This window comes from Erigeron canadensis, chromosome 4, assembly GCF_010389155.1.
Source record: "Erigeron canadensis isolate Cc75 chromosome 4, C_canadensis_v1, whole genome shotgun sequence".
Lineage (NCBI taxonomy): Eukaryota > Viridiplantae > Streptophyta > Magnoliopsida > Asterales > Asteraceae > Erigeron > Erigeron canadensis.
This window is the reverse complement of record NC_057764.1, coordinates 33437422-33455762: the sequence shown is the minus strand read 5'-3', so window position 1 is coordinate 33455762 and position 18341 is coordinate 33437422. Positions and strand designations below refer to the sequence as shown.

Below are 18341 nucleotides of genomic sequence, written 5' to 3'. Positions count from 1 at the left end.
ACGTTAATAATATTGGTTAGTAACAATACTCGAGATGAGATTCGAACATATGACCCTTATTACAACATCCGGAGTGTCCAACCACTGCGCTACCAAGTACTCGAGTCTACACTACACTTGTGGGTTTTCACTTACTACTTATGTTTTGTCCTTGATTTTTAGCTCAATAGTTGAAAGATCTCTTTTTACATAAGATCATGTATTCAAGCTTTGAAGAAGACATAAGATTTAAGTCCTTTTATGAAGGTGTGACTTGGGTATACTCAGGTTTAAGTCTGAAGGGGCAAGGTTTACCCTATTAATTGTCATGCCTTCGGGCGGATTAATAAGGAGTTTTCCTCTGATCGGGTATTTGAAATACGCATTTCTACTTTGAGAGAGTTATCTAGCGCGGACTCGGTTAAGACATCGTATGCTAGACCTTCCGTTGTCAAATCGTGACACGTAGTTTCCAGCTAAATTTAACTTTAAAATAAATAAAAAAAGAAAAAGTTATCATGGTCTTCTTTTTCTTTTTTTTTTTCTTCTAATTTATTAGTTTTCTTTCTCTTGCAAAGTTACAAACTCGATTTGGTAAAGTTATCATACTCTTTTTTCTTTTTTTTTTCCCCCCTAATTTATTAGTTTTCTTTCCCTTGCAAAGTTACAAACTCGATTTGGTGAATCTTCAATGGCTTGCTAAAAAGAAATCTCAAAAACCTAAACCTTAAAATAAAAAAATGGACTTAACTTTAAGTTAACCTTTAATTAATGCTTACACATTGTAAAGGTTCATTTTATATTTGATCCCAAAGTTTTGGATCTAATGAAGTCATTCACATATTTGATAAACAACTCTTCTCTGAAATTAAAAAATTCATGTTGACATAAAAAATAAAAATATTAAATAAATAAGTAACAGCAACAAATACCTCATCATGTTATAAAAGTAAGATAACTATCTGAACAATCTCGTTTCTTATACCTTAACAAAAGTTTAAAAACAATACAACATTTTCCTTTTGGGTTATAACCCGCTTGACCTCTACCAATACAAAGCTAATAACTTGATGTATGAATGAACCAACAACCAGCAACGTCCCTTTCTTTACCCTGTATGCTTTAACTTCATCAACGTCAAAAAATTACACACAAAGTTGGTAATCATTAATTCACAAATTAAATCAATCTTGCCCATCCAGCAACTACAGATATCAAAATCTGCACAGCCGTAATAGCAAACCTAATGCCATGTTGGTGGCTCAAACCATGTAGGTGATGGCCACTTCCATCAAACGTGTGTGTGGGACACTCAAAGTTGCGATCCCCCTCCTGCAATTTTTCCTCAGAAATGCATAAAAATAATTTATGGCCAATTTCTTTATAAACCATGAGTCTTTTCGCGCCCTAATAGATACATGACCAAGAAGATAAACGACCCCATACTCCTTAGCCATACGTAAAACCTCGAGCTCATTCTCCAAACTCTTGTCTTGACCAGAGTTGCTATTTCCAGGTTCCTTTTCAGGCTCATGTGAAGTGCTTGCTTCTGAGATAATGGGCTGTTTAGAGGTTTTGTTTTTGTGCTTAGATAAGAGAGGGGCACCAAGTGAATAGACTGTCCCATTTGGGTCAATAAGGACGTGTGAAGACTCGTCTTCGGATTCAGTATCGGCATCCACGTCACTCTCTAATGACCTTTCTTTTGCTTCTCGGCGGATGAATTTCTCGAGGCTTTCGATTAGAAGTTGCTCAAATATCTGGTGATTCTCTCTATGGACGTCCTTGTAGCCGTATCTGTCGAAGGCTATGTGTTAGACTATATACAATGTGTTGGCCTAGCCAAACACTCATATAGCGCCCAATCGGCAATCATTGGGGACAATTGTAAAGGTGATAATTTCGACCAATTACTTATAGAAGGGTCTACTTGGGTTACGTTTTATACCTAACAGGTCAAACAGGAAAAATAAAAAAAATACCTAATGACAGCACTAATTAACTTACAAAATTCTTGGACTGAGAGTGTTGAGGTCAACCAAGTCCATCTTGGCAACCTACTCAACCAACCAGCCCTGTCTGGCCCAGTTCCACCTCAATTTTTGAGGTAGGACCCAATGAACATAAAAGAATATCCTACAAACTAGAGAGAGAGGGAGAGATTACCTGGCAATACAACGAAATAGGTGGTAGCTTTTTGGGCAGACTCGCCTGAACAAGAATCTCTCATTGGGAGACACAAAAGGAACAGGAACATACTTAATGCACACGAAAATAATCATTGAATGGACAGCTGGAAGAGTGGCTAGAAATTGTCCAAATATTGTAGGCACACCGTTTGCCAGCTCATTGTAAAGCAATCCAATGCCAGGAGCTCTCACAGTTCCAAGATTGCTACCCAATTGACGCATCAAATCCATTGACATCTTTTCCGTAACTTCTGTTTCATATTTAAGCTTGCTACCATAATTCCATATGTACATTATGAAATATACAACTATGGCGAATACCAAGATGAGCCAGCTTCCATCTCTGATACCCCATACAACTGATGAAAAGAATACAGCCTCCAACCCAAGGAAAATAATGGAGAAAGACAGCACCAGAATGATGTTTATCTGCCATATAAGAAGCATTACCAGGATTACTAAGATAGTACTCATCATCATCACTCCAATTTCAGCAACGCCTGTATAGTTCACAGAAATTTACATTAGGCAAGACCAGAACTTTTTACGTATCCATCCAGAAAGCAATATATGGATTGAATTGTACACTTTGTGAATGGGTAGATAATGCTCAAGTTTTATCGCTAAGATGTCAAACGGCAGTAAAAAATAATACTAGAATAAATGGAGCGGTTCCAATGGGTCGGAAGTTACCTACAGTGTATTTCTAATGCCTAAAGGCTCCTAAAACATTCTTATTCTAAAGCTAGTGTGTTATTATAATAATATAATTGTGGAATCAGATTTTAAACACATTTTTTAATAAAACCTAGTATAAATTTTGGACCCTACTTGGGTCCACTTCACCCCCATTTTGACCTGTTACCCAACCCAACCCATTTTGATACCTCCAGTGAAAATCAAACCCCTCAAACTAACACTTTAAAACAGTGAATAGCATTATGCTCACACAAAGCTTATTTCAATTTAAAGATTATCAACTTTTAGCCTTCTACACTCGACGGCACATTAGAGATTCTCGATGCTAATTTCACATGAATACTAGAGATTACACCAAGCAACTAAACAAGTTTATGAAAATTCTTTTAGAAGTTCTTTTAAAATATATTTGGTAATTTAGTCTCTAGGATAAAAGAAAAGAAGGAAAATGCATCCAATGAATAAACAGTTCATATAAATAGACATTTGCAGATTAAGAATATATAGAGAATGAAATACCATATGCATTTCCGATCTCATTAGTGCTGGCAATAAAGCAGACAAGAAGAAGAGCAGCGCCCAGCAGAAACCAGTTAATTACGGGAATATAAATCTGACCCATGAATTTGCGAGAAGTATGTACAATTTTTAGCCGAGGAAAACAACCAAGTGCTATTGACTGTTTGACACAAGAGAAGGTTGCTGTTGTCATTGTTCTGCTGGCAATCAATGCAGCAATATTAGCAATGAAGAAGACCGGCCAAAAAATAGCATCTGCATATAGAACATGCAATAAACCAAGTATAAGTCATACATGAACATATAAATAACTTCCTCTTACAAGCTAAGCTTATAAAATGGTCTAGTATTGAAAAGAACAATTCTACTATAATAAAAGTTTAAATTTTTAAATAAAATGGTTTAGAAGGTCATGTGTATTATAGATAGACTTTTTCCGGCTTTTAACATGTTTGATATGTTCGACCTGTTTGGCATGTTCCCCTTTTAGTAAAATATATAGACTTCGACTACTTGATCCGTTTAAAATACAGACAACCTGAATCGACCAGGTTATAAGTTATAGCTAAATGGGTCAAAATAGCCACATCTATATATATTGACAATATAGCAGGAATAAGATAACCAAAAATGACTTGATGCGTATGACGCTGCTAGAGACAGAGAAAGAGACTCACATGGGATAGAAGAAAAGAAAGGCTGCTCTGTGTCACCACTATTATCCATGAGGTAGGCAGCTTGACCCAGGTAACCCAATAAAAGGCACGGAAGTACAAGGAAAGCAAAAATAAGCTGCAAAATACAGATTCCAGGTTAACTAAGTCAGATGAAAGCAACAGAAAGGAGAAAAGAAAATGTGCATTAACACATTTGCAATGCTTCTGCCTTGCCTGAATGGCTCCCACAGAAAAATAGCAAAGATCTGCAAACATTGCTTCTGAACCTGAAGAATACCAGCACACAAAAAAATGTGTTATTGACTTTGAACCGACAGTTACTACATAAACCAGCTTATAGGCAACAACAGTTCATTTCCATGGTCCTTTTCGGTTGCTTGCCAAAAGTGTATCTCATATATCAATATGTTGAGAAAAGAGCCAAACAGGAGGCTACACACTCGGTACTAGCCTAGTTGATCACTTGACGTTGTAACAACTATTAGTGTGACACACTTGGTCTGTCAATGGCTGAGTCAAGTTGGATCGTGTCATCATTTAGACTGATCTACTATCTCACTAGATGGACTGTAATTTGATCCATCAAAGGATTGATCCAACTAATCCAGCTATAGATCACGATAGATTTAGAATAATCAACTTATTTATAACTTTATCATCAAAACTTTTTGGATGGAAAAATACATTTATACACTAAATTATGCTGAATGACTGTAATGCGCTAGTGCTGGTAGCACACAAATATTTTATAACGGTACAGCTGGAACAAATTATATATAAAAGAGAAGGATAAATACAAAAAATCTACTACTTACAGAACATTTGGAGAACTGAACTTCAGATATAAAAACAAGTTTTACAGAACAATTTGTATGATACTACTACTGACGATATTCACGGAAGGTTTACTCGACATCATGTGATTTTAAAACGTTAACCTCATATTATGGTTCAGCAATTTCTCGAACCAAAACATGAATTGGAAAAGTATGTTAAATGAGTTTCTTGACAGTACTAATCTCAAATAACTCAATCTTTTAATAGAAATATGCGCTATAAAACTATTTGTCTACGATTAAAACTTTCCAGTCTTGGTTTTATCTTCTTAGTTTTCCATTTTATCTTTCAAAAGTCAAAAGGGTAACATATTTTGACACTTGTGACGTTTTATTATTACTAGTAAAGACATTAACCAACTGACTTATGAATACGATATTAGAAATTATAGAGTATAGACCTAATAGAGTACTGATTTGATTTTCAGGTTATAAAACAATCAGACAAACTTATGCTGCTTTGGTAAGCATACTCTAAAAATTACATTACATTACATTACAATGTAAAACATACATTTCATGAAAGTAAAGGGATTAGAACTATCAATCTTATAACTACAAGGCAACTAATTACACACAGTATCGAGCATGTTCTGTAAATATGGGATTTAGTAATAATTTGGTCGTGTTTATGCTTCAGAAATGGTGTGATTGCATCATTATTTGTAAATAAAAATATTGCTAATCCTGAATAATGTGCATCATTTAGACATTGGTTATTTACATAGCTCTGATGCACATGGATGTGGATTGATATACATGATTGGTTCATTTGAATGGTTTATCTATTGAATTACTCTAAAAGATCAATTTGCTTGATCCTGGTACAGTTAAATCAGTCAGTACATATCAGATTGCTACAGCAAAAATATGAAGAGCTAAAGTTATATGATAAACATAATCATTTACCAGTTGCACATAGTAGACATCCACCGAGAGAGTAGAAAGCCTTAGCTGAGTCCCTTTTAAAGTAATAATAGATGTGAATGGGATTAAATGCCTTCAAGACACTGCTATCATGTTTCACAAGGTTGTAGATGCCAATTCCCCCAAGGGAGCAAAACCATAGAAATAAGGCTGGCCCTAGAGCAAGCCCAATCTTGCTTGTTCCAATTCTTTGTACGCTGAACAAGACAATGAGATATGCAACTGAAATCATCACCACGTGATCTGCAGTAGAGGCAAAAACAAGCTACGTAAACTGGTCAAAAAATATCATAATGTCTTAAATACAAAGGAACATTTTAGTGAATACAAACTTTGTGTTGTAATCCTATAGTGAATATAGATCGAAGGCATAACTATGAGGTCTTGACCTTTATGAACTATTTTTTATTAGGCCATAACAAACAGTTGTAGTATCATATCACCTTCTTCGACCAAGGGAACTCCAACCTTTAGACCACGGACAGCGGACATGACTGCACAGCAGAAATATTAGCATAAGTTATGACTCAAAGAGATCTCTACAAGATTTCATGCAAAAAATAAGATAGCCTTGATATGTTTTGCAGGTTTATGTATAAGAGTTTCTCCTAGAGAAAGGGAAATAATTGACAAAAAGAAGCACAAAACCTGACATTGCAGGTGTAACAACCCCATCGGCTATCACCATGGAAGTACCAACTAGCACCAACATCAAAAGAAGCTTTTTCAGTTGTAATGAAGCTTCAAGGCGCTCTTTTATTCTCAATGACCTCTCTAGTTCTGCAGATGGGACCTTCAACTTGAAGTTTGATATACGTGTATCAGAAGCAACCTGATTGGGGAGTAGACTGACCTTAGCATGCCTACATATAAGTGAATACAAAGCAAATGTACCACCTGCATCATACACCATAAAAAGCATGCTTAACTTATAGAGAACAGAACATGTGTATCAGATACGAATTGTAAAGTTTGACTTTCACATGTTAGGCATAAGTGTAAAACAAAGTAGGAATTAAATAGCTACAACTTACCTTCACCATCGTCATTTGCCCAAAGAACAACCAGGACATACTTAATAAGTGGAATCAAAAACAGTGTATATATAACAAGAGATAAAGCTCCAATAATATCTTCATTTCCTTCTATTGGAGCCTTGCTGAACATCACACTGAAAGTATATAGGGGACTTGTTCCAACATCCCCAAAAACAACCCCGAGTGTTTGAAAAGCCAGTTTAATGCTCTTACTAAAAGTAACATCCTGCCAATACAATTTAAGATGTTAGAGTGATAGACAACAATTATAAAGCTTGTATGCAACTTCTGTCACATTCCACAAGTACATGCAGTTTCCTCCTTTTACTCTTGTACCAAGGGGCAAGTCTTTCAGCAATAGGTAAATTGGTAGGTGGGAAATTGTGTATTATTAGATGAATATAACTGAATCCAACACAAAAACATATCACTTTTTTTATACACAAGCCTAAAGCTTACACATCGAAGTGTGGAAAACCATGACATGGGTGTGTGGATCTTTCTTTCTTCCCCTGGTACACAACTTTGCTATTAACATGGCAAGGCCCCCCTCACTAGTAAATAACTACTCCAGATCTCATGCCATGTGCCTTATCCATGAACTGCTTCTAACCAACTTGAATGGGTTCCATGACTACATCAAAGGAAAACTTATATGCCTAATAGGCTAGTACCCAAGTACCAATCATAAATTGTATAACTGTCATTATTTGAAATCAACTGAACCAACTACTATGCCAGCTTTCAATAAAAAAAAAATTTTCTACACGATACCACAAGAATCCTTGGCGAACATAGATATACTAAGAGAGGGATGTGCTTTAACCAACTAGTAATGAAGGGCCTGTCCTGAATAATCCCACACCTGACAGTAGTCATGAACTCATGATAACATGAAAAGAATGAAAGCCAAGAGCTTTAAAGTCAAGTTGAGTTATCCTTTATTGCAACTTACTAGTGGTAAGCCAAAGATAAACTCCACTAAAATCAATTTATGCAAAAACAACAATCGTTCTTGAAGCTAAATTTTGACGCAATATGTCTTCATTAAGTTAGCCAAAACTCTGCCTTTGAAAAACATAAGAATTAGTCTACACTCAAAAGGATCTAATCTTCTCCATCCCCAAAATGTAGTTTTCCAATCTCTAGTCTTGACTTTACCCTTATATGATAACTTCCAATAGAGGGAGAATCACAAATAAGTTAAGTTACACATGCATACTTGTACAGAATTACGCGTGCTAAAACAGGGTCTAAACCCTTCATCCAATATGTCTATGTATACAACCTTCACTCGTATTCAACAAATCTATGCCTTCTCACGTCACATTCTAAACATTTAACTCCAATCACAAACCACTTGAACATATATTCATGCAGAGTTAGGCTCCACTAAGAACCACAAAAATATCAAGAACTACACAATTACATCTTCTTTCAAATTTCAAAAGTGATACAATTTCAAACAAGACAGGTGAAAAGGTAGAAAACACAAGTTAATCGATAGGTTCACATATGAATGCTACAGACCGGTCAAAAGGGAACACCTCCAATCATATGCGAATCTACATGTTTTTTCAGCATTTTACGCTTTCTCATTGAAAATTCAGTCACTTATCATATGTAAATTAACACACAGTTACCGCAGTCTTAATATATTTGTGGTCCTCATTGAAACCTTTGTATTTTGTTTTCCAAGAAAACATGGAAAACAGAAAACGCTATAATATCAAAAAATTTTCCCAGTAAAACAGAAAACACTGTTTTCCATTTTTCTATGGGAAATTAGACTACACTTTTTTTTTTTTTTTATTGTTTTCCAGTTTTCATTTTCCATTTTCTAAATTTTAAAAAACTCAAGTTGTTTTTAGTATACGTGCTTTCAAAAACTTCATTTTGTTTTCTAGGATGGAAAACTCTTTCTAGAAAATCATAAATGAAAAACTAGAAAACATTTTCCACAACTAAACGTCCAATCCATTTCTAAACATTTATCCAAAGCAGCACAAATCAACAAACTAACCATTACAAAAAAGTATACCTCGAAATCGTTGCGTTGAGCACCGGAAACTTCGAGTGTTTCAACATCTAATGAATCAAGTTTAGGTCCAGTTCGAATCAACCTATGGTCAGCTGCTTCTGCACTGTCATCCGAATCCATTCCGTTTCGCAACCGTAAATCGTCTTCGTGTCCATCCTCGTCTTCCTCATTATTATCTTCAAACACCCAACGAATATATGATTCTTCTTCTTCTTCAACTGAATCAATAGAATTTATGTGATTCGATCCATTTTCCTCTTCTTCTTCTTCAAGTGTCAATCTGTATCCTTGATTATTTTGTCTTTCCATTGTGGTATTGTACCTACCATTAATTAATTAATTAGTTAATTAATGCTCTAGAAGTAGAGCTGAATTTGTTCCGTTGTTTTTGTTGCTCCATTTTTGTTGCATCATTTTCATTTAGTTTTCCTGTTCGGATTCTCATTTACGACTCTTTTTTTTTTTCCTCGCTAATATATAGGATGTAGTATCTACTAGGGTAGGGTAGTTGGGTAACACCTTTGAAGGGATACTTTGGGTATTTTGCTTCCTTATACGTACAATACTAGTATGTATCCAGTAGGTACTTTTAAAAAAATACTGCCAATGTATTAAAAAAAAGTACTATCAATCAATATGAATATTGATAGGAAAACATATATCAGTAGTCATACGCTAACCGAAAAATATATAAAATTTAAATGGTAAAGTTGTATGCTGAATGTTCAGTTAAGTTGGTCAGTTTTTTATTAAATATTTTTTTATGTTATCTTTTTAACTAATATAATTGCATTTTATTTTTGTGTTAACATACATATGTAATTAGCATCATCTCTAATTGAAGTAGTAATACATGAAGACAAACAAAATATATCTTCATCAATATCAAACTAAAGATCAAAATAAGTTTATTCCTCATTTTATCATAAAATATTTTTACTAAATAGAAAATGAGTAAGAAAATCTATACAAACAAAAAGAAACGGTGATGATCATGTTGTCACCACCATGCGATCGACTCGAAAATGGCAACCATGTCAAAAACAACGTATGAGGGCTTTTCCATGCTTGTATATCATTCATTGCCAACACTCCAGGAGTATATGTGAAGAGCTTAGTAATTCGTTACCCTCTCTCCCTGTCTTGCGATTTTGGTAGTTTAGAAATACCTATGCATCCCATTATAAATGAGGTGTATGCAAGCAAGCTCATAAAGAACAAGATTACATGTTGGGGAAACAATAATACTATAGCAACTCGATCTCCTGCTTCACATGCTTCATTCGTTAACTTGTCATATTTTCGTAAACTTTGTTTGTGTGGTTGGTAAATTTTCAACTCTGAAGCCAATTCTTATCTTAAAGAGAAGCATCTACGCCTAATCTTTTGCCACTTTGGGCCATTCCCATTTGTGCCTCCGACTTCGAAGAGTTGAAATACCTGAATCATGGAGGACTTGAGAAAAATCTAATTTTTTATTTATTTTTTTAAAAAAGATTCTATCTTATTCTTATTCCTAAATTACATGTATATCTGAAAACCTAGGTGCATTCTCCCAAGGTCAAAGACTTTATGAATGAGCCACCAACCCCATTGGGCATTGGCTAGCACAGCTAAATCTTATTTTCTTGGATTTGGATATGGTTGGTTGTCAACCAACAAAAAGCAAGAAAAGCGCAACGAAGAACTTTTTTGGCCCAATTCTTGAATGAACCAATAACATGGAGAAGACACATTTGATCACATTCGTTGTTAACTGAAAGAAACACAAAACACATGGATACATGTTGTGATATTATTTATTCTTTTACAAATATAAATATCTTAATACTTGGCAAAAAAAAAAAAAAATGAAATTGCAGCAACCATCAATAGTATCATCAAAATACAGCTTATTTTCCTTAAAGAAGCAATATCTATTTAATTGCCGGAAAAAAAAAAGGTGAGAACTCGTCCTATTTAAATTTGACAAAGTACTAGCAACAACTGAAACAACTAAGCAATTAATTCTAGAAATCAAAGATGCTTTAGCAACATGTCGCCTCTTTACTTTGTACAAGATATAAATGGGAACAAAATAAACTTGTCATTCCACTAGCTTGCATTGGATTCCGCTGCAGGTAACTCATCATAAGCCCCAGTTTCTTGATTATACGAGTACCTAACGTAAAGTTTTTAACAATAGAAAAGTAAAAAAATATAATCATGTATTCATTTATAGAGAGAACATTGACCAAAGGGAACATAAAATTAAGATAGCAGTTACGACTTGTAATAGGACTTCAAATTAAACAAGTTGGCTAGATGAAGGATGGAAGCCCATTGAACCACTGTGTTTTGTCTATTTTTGAAAAGTTTGACTTGAAGTTGCATGGCTTTTCTCTCCTACATGGTTAGAAACTACATATAGCTTTTAGTCCATAGACAGCTAAAACTGAAACAGAAGCATATAATAATGTAGCACTTGCAATAGATGGAGTCTCGCCACTGGTTATTGGATGCAGAATCCAAATAAGGAAAAAGTTAAAATACGTAAACCAACTACCAAATGAAATAGCACGGACACAGAGTATCGTACCACTGCCCAGATGCTGCATAGCAATATAGTCCAGAAGAGGCATCATAATAATAACCCAAACTGCTACTGTAATAGTACCTGAGAAAACAAATCATATAGTAAAACAGACTGAAAAAAAAAACACAAAAACAAATAGATACTAGCACACAGATGCATACCCTGAGGACTCATCAAATACATAGTCGTTTTGTGTTGGTCCAGTGCCTACACGTGAAAACAAAACAGAGGCAGTTAAATACAATAGACATAAAAAAACATAATAATCCAAAAGGAATAGATAGAGATAATCTGAATGGAATACAATATATATTACATCTCACATCCCCAGAGAACATATCTTACCATCGGATACATTGGAAGCAGCTTGTTCATCATCATTTTCTGCAAACATGTCAAAATCATCCTCGTTGTTTGTAGTATTATCTGCTGCCTGCACTCCGTTGAGAGTCACAGAGGAATCAGGTTGCTTGTTTTCTGAGCCTGAGGTGCCTTCCCCTCTAGCCCGTGCTAGCTTCTCAAATCCCTCTTAAGTGAGAAAGATAAAATGAAAATGAGAGACACATACTCTCATAAATCACGACATAGAATGACGATACAATCACTAACAATAGATTAGGCAAGATGGGCAGATACGGTTCCCTTCGTATTGGGTTTGGATGTTTACCACAATAATAGACTACATCTTTAAACAAAATCCAGTATACATTAAAATTATTAGTCAGCGACTTTTAAACTATTTGACTAGTTCCCTTTCTAGCTAATCATTTAATTCTCAACTGGTTGAGATAAAATAGAACCTAGAATAAACCGAGTCATAAGTATATTTGTCAAAACAGCAACCTATAACACACTGTGATAAATTATTGAAAAAATTAATAGTTCTCTATATGTTAATGGTAAAACTGTTGGGTAATGGCCATTAAGTAATGTTAGATATAGTTCTTACCGGCTTCCCTCTGGAAGACCTCCTGTTTTTCATCATATACATCTGCAGTAATGTTATTAACAGAACTCAGAACTCTTAAAGATTCATAAAAGATCCAAAGCAAAAAATTGAATTAAGGTCTGAACTGTAGTCGCCATCCTCCATCAGTTTCATGGCATCTTCTGTTAGTTGATCAAAAATAACTTTTGTTTCATCCGACATCTTTTCCTTTCTACTATTGGAACTTCCCTTCAGCCTTCTTAAACCTTGCAAGACCTGAAAAGAGCATTATAATTGATATGAGATTAGATATTGGTGGAAAAATTGAAGCAAAAAGCCAAAACCAATTTCATTTTGGAGCATGTTCTAGCATGGAAATACTGATATTAAATAAAGCACCAACAGAAAGAAAAGGTAATTTGGTCAAGGCGATTTGAATTCTCTATTAAAACATGTACTGTATGTATTTACAACTTCATACCATATCCAGCATATATATGTCTGTACCCTATTAGTCACTTTGTAATATAATAGAATATTGAAAAACAAGAAAGAAATGATTTTTATATTTTAAGTCAAAGATCAATGTTATTGAAAAAAACAATTAACGTATTATAGAAGTATGAATGAGAGGCTGTCATAACCAGAAACTTACTGTCTCCCCTGGTTCAAGCACATCAGCAATCCGTCTCTTGATACTTCCAATATCATGACTTGAAAGATCAGCAGCTTCGACCGTGCTATCTGTAACCGCAGTGTGTTTTAGGGAAAGATTTGGATCAGCATCAATGCTATCAAGCCAAGCATCCTGCAAAGGTAATCGATGTGATGAGTGGTTAAAATGTAAGACGTTTCACCATACGCAAAAAGGTTCTTTATACCATACCTTGATGTCATTACTAATGTACTCTACATAATTTCCTGTCTGGTCAAAAAAGCCTTCCTTCCTTTCTTGTTCGAGATTGAAAGGTTCTAGCTGAATTCCATCGTCTTCAAGTGTCTCAGTATCCTGCCACAAGCAAACCCCCAGTCATTGGTGTTCTCTAAGTAAACAAAATATTAACAATACAGAAATTGGAATCAATTGCAATTGTTGAAGCTAAAAATCACTAGAGTGCCCTAAAATAGCAATTCTAGTAACTTTGTCGATCCACCATGATGCTAGAGGTCTAAACTTTCTTGAAAATAGCTTTTCAAGTCATTTGATTGGAATAGGATCAAGTCAGTGAAAGTTGCACCTAGATCAGTCATCAGTGCGAGGGTAGTGAACCTACACGGTGGCACAAGCGGTTGATGTAATACTTGATAGAATAAAGGTCTACATCTAAAACGTAACAATTAAAAGATATTTGGCACTCAAACAAATGAAATAGCACTTGCAGACAATTTACCCCTCTCATGGATCAATATCATGCTGTAGAGCCAAATGTATGAAATTAACATTACCAAAAGGGAATATGTAAGAGATATCTGACGACTATATTTGCTACAACTTTCTATGGACATCTTTCATACATTGCTTTCTGAATCCTTAGTATTTCATGCATTATGCATATATCCTCAATTACTTAGTTTTGGTCTATACCTTTCCAACGAAATAAATTAGCATCAGATATGGCATATTGAGGAGTATGACTTGAGAAATTTTTGCTTCATACACACTTCCTATCCCGATAACCGATTTAAAGATGAATAGTGCAGTAAAGTTAGAGAACAGAAACTTGAGTTTCATAATAGCGTTAAATGTTTTCAGGGGCTTTACGTAAAGCTCTAAGGTCAGGTGGATTGACTTCATCAGGGTTTATTCTCAAAACTTTTATGACAACAATTTAAAACATCGAATCTGTCGTTCAATCCTTCAGCCATATGAAGCAGGAAGATACAACTTCAGAACTTGGTTTATGGTGTGATTATTGAATATGCTTGATACATATCACACAGCTAACAACTACCCAACCATTTAGTCTATCAAACCCTTTTATATGGTAAAAGTACTGTAAACCAATTAATCTTATTTAAAATTTTGAAATGCTTAATAGGATGATTAGCTGCTAATATAAGCAGTAAAATGTTTAACAGTCATACAAGCGATTAACCGGCCCTAAGCAGGGAACTTGGTTTTAGCCTATAAATAGATTTCTATGATTTCAACTCAGGTTATCCATGGACACAGATCCAGCAAAACAACACAAAGTAATGCATCCCAAAGCAAAATATTATCCATGCAGAAGATAACACTTACAACTATAGTATACTAACAACTTAACAAGTGTTCCCAATCAAGTTCACACTTCTATCTTATCCTAGCATGGCAAATATAGTTCACTCAAGGATCAACTAAGCATATTATAACACCTAAGCAGAACCTGGAACACAGTGTCAAGATCTCATAATAGATGTTTTCCAGCACTTTCTATTCTAGTGAAACAATGATAATTTACATAAATGAGACCATACACCCTACATGAGGAATAAGATTTTGTATAATCCATAGTTGTCAAGAGCGCGGGGTGCACTCAATGCGCAAAGGCACTTAATGTGGCCTAGGCGAGAGGCGCAAAAAAAGCACGGGCCCGAGAAAAAAAAAAGCGACTTCAAGTAAAAAAAGCAAAATGCCATTCAAGTTGAGCTTTACCATTCACAAGCCAACATTCAATTCAGCCAAAACTTTAAGAACAAAGTATTCATAAATTGAAAACACAGATATTAAGACCAGATAGTTCAAAACCTAGGAAACCAAACTTAAGTACTAATCCGACCCATCTAGGATGTTGTCAACATCATATAGATTACCTTCTACTTTCAGGGAATCGTTATCAATTAAACTTATATATGACGATGGTCTTGATGTTGATGGTTGAGAAGACCTTGTTAAAAACCAAACTTAATTACTACTTGCCTACTCGCGCCCTCTTGTTTTGAGTATTGGCTAACGTTTCAGAGAATTAGAGAAGGAAGAATTGATATGTATTCTGTGATATATATTCTGTGGTATATATTGAGAGATATATATGAAACATATAGAAGGTAGATATATGTGATTGATACATATCTCTAAGTCTGATTCCCCAAAAAATGCGCATTAAGTTAGTGGGCCTTGGGCTTAGGGCTAGGATGCAATTAGTTGAAAATCTGTTGCGCTCAGCGCCTAGGCGCCAAAAGCGATTGCTTTTAACAACTATGGTATAATCCCACATTGTGATAAGTGTTTAATCCAAACCCTTTTAGGTCCCTAGGTGTTGTGTGGAATAAAGCATCCACAAGCACCACTTGTGACAGATTTCAAAATTAAGACAACCATTATGAGCAACAAGTACATGCATGGTAAGACTTGGCAAAGAAAAACAAGGGGGCATGCAATACAGGGCCGAAACATGCATGGATTAATGAGAAAGTTAACGATACTAATAAGTACAAAATTTTAAATGAATACAGAAGAGCCTAGCAGTTGGGAATTGGGCCAAGTACAAGCAGACTGTTTGTGCATCTCTCCAGTTTATTAGCCTGCCCGGTTATATTATTTTTGAACATTTAGCTACTTTCATTTCATTAACATTAAGCACTGACGAAAAATGAAGAAAACGTGACATAATGAAAACTACAAAATGCTAAACTAGACTGTAATACCTTATACTGCAATTCAGCATCTGCTACAACTTGAAGGATATCTCTGCTGTCTTCATCATCGAATCCACCTTTGTTCTTATTCCGTCGTTTAGAACGTGCTTTGGCTACAGCCTGAGGCTCTTCCAACACCACAAGTTCATCATCTTCAGGGACTTGTTGGGGGACATTTGGCATCGGCACTTCTTGTCCAGGCTTCACTTTCTTTCCCTTTGGAAACCTCACCTTCTTTTCCCTGCAAACTCATTATTCAAACATCACAAAGTCTCAAACTACACAAAACCATAATCAACTGTTAGAATACCCAACGGCTAGTTAGCCGAAAGCCCATTGGGCTGTAGGGTTTCTTATGAATATCAGTAATCAACAAATCAGAATAATAATGAAGTGCTTAGCAGCCTTCATCCCAAGATATAAATAAAAAACCCCAAATCGTTATGCATCTCCTATTGTTAAGTAAAAATTAAAAAAACTAAAGCTTGATCAAATGAAAACTTGAAAGAAATAGTTTTCATATTATAACCAAATTTCTAAAAACCGACTTTTATAGTTATTTTTGTACCTATGTTCCTTTCCAGGTGTCGAAAAGTCATCACGTTTCATGTTTTTACCTATATCCTTTCCAAGTAAGTCAGCAACAACGAAATGACAATAACGTCAAGAAATCGATAGAATCAACAACTTATTTTTTGTTTATAAATTCCAAGTACAGCAAACCTTCATACTTATTCTATATAATATTTTTCACATATCATACATACGACTTTTTACGGATATACTGACAGTTTAAAACGCATTTATACAGCACATAATAACCTACTTCCTTGTCCACACTTTTTATATATGATCAATAAAATTAGAAATAAAATACAACAACAATTAAGCTCCAATAAGAGGAATAAATCAAATTGAAGATAAAGTACAGTTATTATACAAACCCTAACTATAACTAATAATTAATATAATAATACATCTATCTGTATTTATAGATTATAGATATAGATATTCATAAAATTAAATATAAATGAGATGTAGTTGAGAGAATTACGGAGGTTGTTTGTCGTTAAATTCATCGTCGTCGGAGAACGGGCGTTTGCGGGAAGATTGAGCTTCCATGTATGCGATTTGTTGTTGTTCACTCGCGGTAGCCGGTTTGTTTGTAAGGAAAAGGCGGTGGTGTTTCGATTAAGACTTTGTACAAGTCAGTGAAGCGTCACATGTGTAGTAGCGTAAGTTTTTAATGCATAAATACAATGTTTTTGTCAGCGTCACATGTGTAGTAGTGTAAGTTTTTAATGCATAAATATAATATTTTTAAGACATGCTTTGAACATATGTGAAATTATGTCTTTAAAATGAGACATACATGAAATTTCTCTTTTTAAAAAAACAATATAGAACCATTTAAAGCAACTCATTAAACGTTTTAGGGCAAAGGGCAAATCCTTTGCTTGATGAAGAATTTGAGATATCTCTATCTCTATCTCTAGAGAATTTGAGATATTTTTATCTCTATCTTTATCTCAACTCTTTTATAAAGCAAAATGATCTTTTTTTATTTTTAGTAATTTCTATCTTTGAACTACCAGGATTGTTCTTGATATTTATTTTAATAATAACACTTTAAAGACCTTATCTCTCTATAAATTTCCACTATCACTTTTACATCAACCTACATCATTTGATACTTGACACCGCCACCACCAGGAATAATACCGTCACCGACAATACTAGACTGTCGTGCCCACTACCACCGCCGCATTGCGCAGGTACCATGCTCGTTGAGAAAAAACGTAAATATCACCATCTAACGTGGTTCAATAACCAAATTTATGTTAGTTTAGATTTACCTTTTCTAAATAAGTTTTTAATTGCTTATGTTTTGATGCGTGAAGTATATTTATAAATAAAAATTGTTGTGGTTTTGTTAAATAGTTTACAATCATTAGATGATTTGAATGTAAAATGTTTATAATGGTTAAAGATTCATTAAACATAGACGAATATCAGTTATCATTTATATTGTTTAAATAGTTAAATAAATTGTAGTTTGGTTATTTTTTTACTTAAAAAAAGTAATTATCTTCTAATATATATTAAAAGAAAATTGTTGTAATAATTTATCGACCAATTAAAAATATCGATTTCCATATATCGACTTTTCCAAAGAGGCACATTGTAGATTAAAAATTATAAAATGATGTTTAGCTTTTAAACTTCAATTAATAAGTTAATTTCTAAAATCATTTTTAATGTTTAATAAGCATGCATTGGATACCGTGTAATTTAAATTACAAAACATTTTATATG

General features: G+C 34.4%; 2 protein-coding genes across 3 annotated transcripts; both read right to left on the bottom strand.

Annotated features, from left to right (window-relative positions):
* Nucleotides 1–895: 895 nt before the first annotated feature.
* LOC122596235 (potassium transporter 7-like) lies at nt 896–9342 on the bottom strand. The gene is made up of 10 exons (XM_043768782.1): nt 8905–9342; nt 6861–7089; nt 6475–6723; nt 6270–6320; nt 5809–6069; nt 4277–4329; nt 4064–4178; nt 3387–3641; nt 2146–2668; nt 896–1776 (listed from the first exon to the last, which is right to left on the bottom strand). The coding sequence occupies exons 1-10, from the start codon at nt 9211–9213 to the stop codon at nt 1242–1244; spliced, it is 2580 nt and encodes an 859-aa protein (XP_043624717.1). The 5' UTR covers nt 9214–9342; the 3' UTR covers nt 896–1241.
* Nucleotides 9343–10776: 1434 nt separating this feature from the next.
* LOC122595872 (CD2 antigen cytoplasmic tail-binding protein 2) lies at nt 10777–17196 on the bottom strand. 2 transcript variants are annotated; one of them, XM_043768336.1, is made up of 10 exons: nt 17080–17194; nt 16035–16266; nt 13294–13416; nt 13063–13215; nt 12554–12683; nt 12429–12470; nt 11825–12007; nt 11641–11686; nt 11483–11560; nt 10777–11065 (listed from the first exon to the last, which is right to left on the bottom strand). In XM_043768336.1, exons 1-10 carry the CDS (start codon nt 17145–17147, stop codon nt 10999–11001), a joined length of 1122 nt encoding a protein of 373 aa, XP_043624271.1. In that variant the 5' UTR covers nt 17148–17194; the 3' UTR covers nt 10777–10998. The 2 variants fall into 2 exon arrangements, with proteins under 2 accessions (XP_043624271.1, XP_043624270.1); XM_043768335.1 differs by lacking the exon at nt 10777–11065 and adding an exon at nt 11072–11289 and having other exon boundaries at nt 17080–17196.
* Nucleotides 17197–18341: the final 1145 nt, after the last annotated feature.

What these genes read in the sequence shown, in the direction of transcription:
- LOC122596235 (XM_043768782.1), bottom strand. Translation starts at nt 9,213, where the DNA reads ATGGAAAGACAAAATAATCAAGGATACAGATTGACACTTGAAGAAGAA. An exon ending in GGCAAATGACGATGGTGAAG is followed by an intron (nt 6,724 to 6,860) that starts GTAAGTTGTAGC and finishes TGTATGATGCAG; the next exon opens with GTGGTACATTTGCTTTGTAT. An exon ending in TGTTACACCTGCAATGTCAG is followed by an intron (nt 6,321 to 6,474) that starts GTTTTGTGCTTC and finishes TCTGCTGTGCAG; the next exon opens with TCATGTCCGCTGTCCGTGGT.
- LOC122595872 (XM_043768335.1), bottom strand. Translation starts at nt 17,147, where the DNA reads ATGGAAGCTCAATCTTCCCGCAAACGCCCGTTCTCCGACGACGATGAA. An exon ending in GGTCTTCCAGAGGGAAGCCG is followed by an intron (nt 12,008 to 12,428) that starts GTAAGAACTATA and finishes TTCTCACTTAAG; the next exon opens with AGGGATTTGAGAAGCTAGCA. An exon ending in TATGCAGCATCTGGGCAGTG is followed by an intron (nt 11,290 to 11,482) that starts GTACGATACTCT and finishes CTAACCATGTAG; the next exon opens with GAGAGAAAAGCCATGCAACT.